General features: G+C 37.4%; 1 protein-coding gene across 2 annotated transcripts in view; it reads left to right on the top strand.

Moving 5' to 3' along the window:
- Positions 1-416: 416 nt before the first annotated feature.
- The window catches only part of LOC148080430 (putative ATP-dependent RNA helicase an3), a 28,378-nt gene continuing 22,794 nt past the window's right edge, over positions 417-6,000 (top strand). The window contains exons 1-4 of one of the 2 annotated variants that reach the window (XM_087792139.1): positions 417-715; positions 1,965-2,016; positions 3,722-3,769; positions 3,855-3,872. In XM_087792139.1, coding sequence (XP_087648265.1) covers positions 671-715; positions 1,965-2,016; positions 3,722-3,769; positions 3,855-3,872 — 163 coding nt within the window. In that variant the 5' untranslated portion in view covers positions 417-670. The remainder of the gene's footprint in view (positions 716-1,964; positions 2,017-3,721; positions 3,770-3,854; positions 3,873-6,000) is intronic. The other variant, XM_087792140.1, reaches the window with a different exon arrangement.

Here is a 6,000-nt window from a genome sequence, read left to right as displayed (position 1 = left end):
TTCGAATCAAAAACATATATTATTGTATTGTAAAAACAAGACAGGGATTTGCTGTAAAATGTGTTTTAATGCAAGTCTAAGAATTTAAAATTCCAATCATTATCAAATTAGCATGAAACTTAAGATGCAAAGGGATTGGTCTAATATAAGTAATAATACATACATTTAAAAAAAACATTAATGGTCGTGATCACAATTGCCATATGCCGATTGAAGTTCATTGTGAAATACCCTTAGCATGTTAAGTCTTATTTTACTTTCTTCAACAACAAAAAAAGTAATACATGGTGAATTGTTTTTTTGACAGCCTTATAATGACTTAAATGAAAGTATTTGCAATGACACAAGCGAAACGATTGTTCTTGACTCCGGGCTTTTATTTTGATGATCGCTGCTCTGGTGCCGTGTTGCTACGTAATTGACTCGTCTCCATCTCGACTCCAGCTGAAGACCAAACCGACGTCAACTGACTGAACATCTACCTTTGTGTCCAATCCTCTGTCTTTGACGCCACCTCAAGCTCAACATTCCCAGATCGCCGGGCAGCTGTTGACCAGAGTGACACATCTGCCACGCGAAGAGACGCGAGCAAAAGCCAACAATCCACCAAATCCGGAAAACAAAGAGCTCCCTTTTCAGCGACATCATTTTTCCTCCATATTCAATAGTTATGAGTCACGTGGCCGTCGAGAATGTCCACGGGCTAGAACAGCAGGTACGTGTTTGTTGGACGTGTCGTGCGACATTGTTTCATATGTGGAAAGACATAAAGACTAGCACGTAGCCCGCAAAACGACTAGCGAGATGCTATTGTGCTAGTTAGCCATGGGTGCGTTCCTTTCGTTCACCCGAGCAGCCGTGACGCTGAATTGTTATAACATTATTGACTTTATATTGACTGCTATTAATGCAAATGACCCATTTTCCACTAAAATGTTCAATTCGTCACACAAAGACACTCTTAAAGTGCACATATGAACGCACCTCGCTTACCGTGTTTTAAAGAAAATATTATTCTTCGCTTTTTATTGTAAACGTGCTTCACATGTAAGGAAACGTTTTCAAAAAGATTTAACTGTTATTATGGAAAAACTGATGCGATATGTTTAATATTGCGATGCACGACAAACATCGGAGATTCATTGAGAGCATCCGTCGTTCTGCCGTCGCCCTACCCTGTCATTAAATGAAGCGCACTTGTCATCTAACATCTTGACTGCGTTTTTCTTGCAGCATTGTTTTTAAAATGATAAAGTGAAAAATCGTTATTACGTGAAAAGCAGTCCAGTGTTTTATGTCACACATTCTCACTGTAGCTCAAGCGAATGTCCTACAGTTTTCACGCTCGACAGACCATCTCGCTTTAAAGCCCTCATTTCATCTGCGTCACCAGCAACGTGAGCTACCTAGCTTTGCCTGGTTACCCATCCACTACCAGTACTTCATGTTCTTTCTCCTTCATTTAATACTCTGTCACGTATCTTCCTTTGATTTATTCTCGCATTCTGCACGACATTTTATTTTTACACAAAGAACCGTTTGTTTACTTCTCCTATTGTGTCGACAGCCAGGTTTTTTTTTTTTAAATAATGTGGCTGGTCCTCACTGTTCTACAGATGAGCAAAGGTCTATTGTATGTCACGGATTTGACACACCTTAAAAAAGTGAATATTGTTGGGTTTTTTGTTTCTTAAAACCACATCATTTAGATTTTTTTTTTTTATTATGTTTCAGTAGACTTAAGAAAGACTTGCATAGAATCTACAACTTCCCTGACATGCAGAATTTTGGTTTGTCAGACAATTGTCACAAATAAAGTGTCCAAGTGTGCAAGGAATGATTCACTACCAAACGCCATATATACAGAATACAGTTTACATCCGGCATTCAAGTGGTACATGCTTATCAAATTAAACTACCCTTGAGCATCTGTCACAGATTTTGATTTTTTTCCGTTCTTCTAGCTTGCTGTGATGGACTTAACAGCAGGAGACGGTCAAGGTGGAGGCACAAACAGTAAGTTTTTTCTCTTCTTAAATCACTCAAAAGGCTAAAATATAGTTTGATTGGTTATGAGTTGTGTCTTCAATAATGTATTTCATTGTAAATGTATTAGTGTACAATGTATTAGTTTACAGATAAACTTGGAGTCTCATTGCACCATTCATTCAAAGAGATGCTATGAAAAATGACGTCATTGTTTTGTTGTTTCCAGTCAACTGTCTTTGCCCTCATCTCAGTTGAATTGATTCAATTGATTGTTGATATAGCTAATAATTACTACATACAGCTGTTTTGTCTCTACCAAATTATAGTTTGTGTTTTCATTAACACATAGATATTTGTATTGTGTGTGGAAAAAGTTTGCTCTTGAAACATTCTATAAAGGAGACACTTTATTATGGACAGTAGCAATGAATTACAACTTTTACTTTTTAATACAATGCATTAGGCAAACATTTTAAATGTTTTTGTTCTTTTGGTCTTGACCCAGTGTTAAATAAAGTGAAGAATTTTGTAGTTAGACTATATTTCTTTTTCTGTGAATTGAACTGTAGAACTAATGTATTTCCATTGCCTTATTCTTTGATGTTTCTCATGTCTGGCGAATCCTGAGCCAGAATACTGGAAGTTCAATTTTTTTTTAAAGCCTCGATATAATGACAGCCCCTGAAAGCTAAGAATAATGATGATGATGATAATTTTTTTGTAAACATTGTTTTCATAATCCACAATAATGTGTTACATTTTTATTAAACTTGACACGTTAACATTTATATTGCATGTGATAAAAGTATGCAAATCTTCTTAATTTCTTAATTCTCAAACTTGACTTCAGTTTACATAGAAAACAAATAATACTGGACAGTAGCATAGTCAAAGTAGAGACACAAGGAGTTTTTTTTCTTAAAGAAATTCAAAGGAAAAGGGTACGATTGTATTCATGTATTCTAAGCATCTGGTTTGTGTCTTTGTGTTCCTTTGCAGAAATATTTGTTTACGTTTGCTGTGATTGCCATTTATTTCTTATTTATATTAATAACAATAATTAATTTTATTTAAGAGTTAATGAGTCTCATGGAAAGTTAACGGATGTAAAATTAATAATAATAACGCATAAGAAAATTAAAAACGAATATTAAAAAGCTGAAGGATAAAGCTCGCAGAAAATAGTGAGTTGGCGTTGAAAGTCAACAGAATCTATTGTTGGTATGCAAGAAGGAACAGGTGAGTTGTTATTTTAGATTTCAAGAGGGGGAGAGAGTCACAGTTGCGGAGGTCGGATGGCACAGTGTTCAAGAGTTTGTGAGCAGAGGGAGTGAAGGCTCTACTCCCTATGGTGCTGAGGTGGACATAAGTCACTAAGAGGTGGATGGAATGGAGAGGGCGAGTCAGTGATTATGTGCTGGAGGTCAGACAGGTAGGATGAGGCAAGCTTGTGGATGGCCTTGATAGTGTACAGGACGACTTTCTAATTTATTTAGTGTTTGATGGGGAGGAAGAGGAGGTTCTGTAAGATGGGGGTGATGTGATAGGGCTTGAGGATCTTAGTGATAATGCGGGTGGCTGAGTTCTGGACCAATTGTAATTTATGGAGGGAGGCCAAAAAGGAGAGAGTTAAAATAATTAAGACAATACGTGCCATGTGTTCAAGGATGGCGGTGGTATGGGGAGGGGGTGGGGGGGTGATCAGGTTAATCAGGTTTTTTTTTTCCTGTAGGACGGTATATTCCCCCACACTTACGCAACAAAGATGCCCCAAAAAATGGTGAGTGTCGTACTGTAAAAATATTTTCAAACCATCATATTAACAGATTATTTTATATTTTATTAATGCATTATTTTTTTCCCAGCTGCCTTATTCCTTGCTGGTAAGTTGATTTATTAAAAATATAAACGCTAAATGGCTGAAATTCAAGGATTTCATTACATTGTCATTCCATTCAATATGAATGTAGTGAAATCCGTTTCTGAGGCCTGGGAATGACAGCAATAAAACAGGATATCAAACAATTCAAACATTTGCCAAATCGTGGAGCAGGGTGAAAGTAGTCCTACCAGTAGTTTGCATTCGGCATGGAAGAGATAGACCATTCATCTGGAAGGCTAAGTCTGTCATGTTGTTGTTTCACCAGATTTCTTCTTGTTGAGGATAGATTTCTGCTAGGAAGAGAGTTGCTTTTGGTGGTCTGCTAGCATTTAGCTTCCCTAGCAAGTCAGCCCTCTTGCCTCTCTTTTGTCTTGCTGCATGCAACGCTTCCTTTTGCTTTTAATGTTGTTTTGATGTTTTCTTCAATTTCCATGCTGAACTGCATCAAGCTGATGTCCTAGGGAGATTCAGTCTGTCAAGTTTGAGTCAGAGCTTAGGAGGAATCTTGGTAATTTTTTAGCTGAGCTTTAATTTATATTTACATAAAGTAAAAATAAGAATGACGTTTAGGATCAAAATAGTCCATCATCTTGCTGTTATTTGCTGTCAACCCAGGAGCTCAAGAAGCTCCTGCACAACTATTAATTATAATATATTGATTACCTCACAAAAGTGAGTACACTTCTTATGTCTGCAAATTTGTAATTGTCTCTTTGCATGGAAAAAAGACACCTTGTTAACATGTAGAGAAGTCAGTGTACAGCTTGTATACCTGAGTAAATTTACTTTACCCTCAAAATGACTTTCATCTAAACACACGCTAAGAAGAACAAAACATGGAAAATGGATCATTTAACCAATTTTGACATTTTAATTTAGGGTCTACTTTTGTTTCAATCTTTAGACTTGAGTGGCTGTGTGTTGTGTTGTTTAGATTCAATTAAATTAGATAGACTTATGGAGGATGAGCACGTACCCCTATGTAGATTTCCTTCGGGAGATTAGATTTGAAAAAAAACAATAGGTTTTAGTTTTAAGGGGGAAGTAGTGGTACAAGCTGTACACTGACTACTTTACCTGCTATCAAAGTGTCTGTTCTTCATTGTCTGTTTTCCTGTCAGTTCCACCATTGAAAACTCACTACTCTCCCATTGCCATATTCTTGGATCAATCTGAAACCTCCTGCACTGAGTGTGTATGCACAAAAATGGGGCGCACTAACTTTCTCATGGCAAGGCCCACTGGCTTTATGTAAGAGTTGTGTTGGTTTGCTATTTAATCCGGACGTACTCTCAAATTCAGAAAATGATGTACGCTAGGGCCGAACGATTAATCGCATTTGCGATATAATCCCGATTTAAAAAAAATGCGATTATTATATCGCAAAGGTTATTTAATTTTATGTTCATTTCATTTTTGAGCAGTCATGTAGTCACGTGACTTACAAGCGGCACCAAGAGAAGCCAAGCAATATAAGTGAGGGAGATGCTTTAACCCGTTGATCACTGACGTCTACTGGATGAAGTAGGGCTTAACGATTAATCGCATTTGCGATATAATCGTGATATTCAAAAATGTGATTATTAAATCGGATTTAATGTTCATTTAATTTTATAGCCGTCAAAATGACTTGCGAGCGGCGCTGAGCACAGCAAGCGGAGAGAGACGCCGTTGATCAGTGACGGCTAGAGAAACTAAAGAGCTACAAACTTCAACGTTTTCAACAACTTTACATCCTGACATCGGTTCTTACATTTGAATCGAGACGAGACATGTCTGTGTGTGTGTGTGTGTGTGTGTGTGTGTGTGCACTGCTCTCCTCTCTGCCTGTGTCCGTGTGTGTGTGTGTGTGTGTGTGTGCGTGTGCGTGTGCGTGTGTGCGTGTGCGTGTGCGTGTGTGCGCGCACCACCGGCATGTTTGTGTGTGCTCATCAAAGTAACCTTATGCAATCACACAATTGAAGTTGTGTAAATGATAATATATTATTGTGTATGATAGGAAGTACACTTAAACACATTAGAAACTGTGCAAAAATATGCAGTAAGAAAAAGAAGAATGAGTGACTTGTGTTTACACTTTTTTTTTTATTCTGGGCTGAAGTTTGTGTGATTTAATTATTGACTCATGA

This window comes from Callionymus lyra, chromosome 5 (genome assembly GCF_982586985.1).
Source record: "Callionymus lyra chromosome 5, fCalLyr1.hap1.1, whole genome shotgun sequence".
Classification (NCBI taxonomy): domain Eukaryota; kingdom Metazoa; phylum Chordata; class Actinopteri; order Syngnathiformes; family Callionymidae; genus Callionymus; species Callionymus lyra.
Note: the sequence above shows the minus strand (reverse complement) of the source record. Positions and strands in the feature narration are given on the sequence as shown.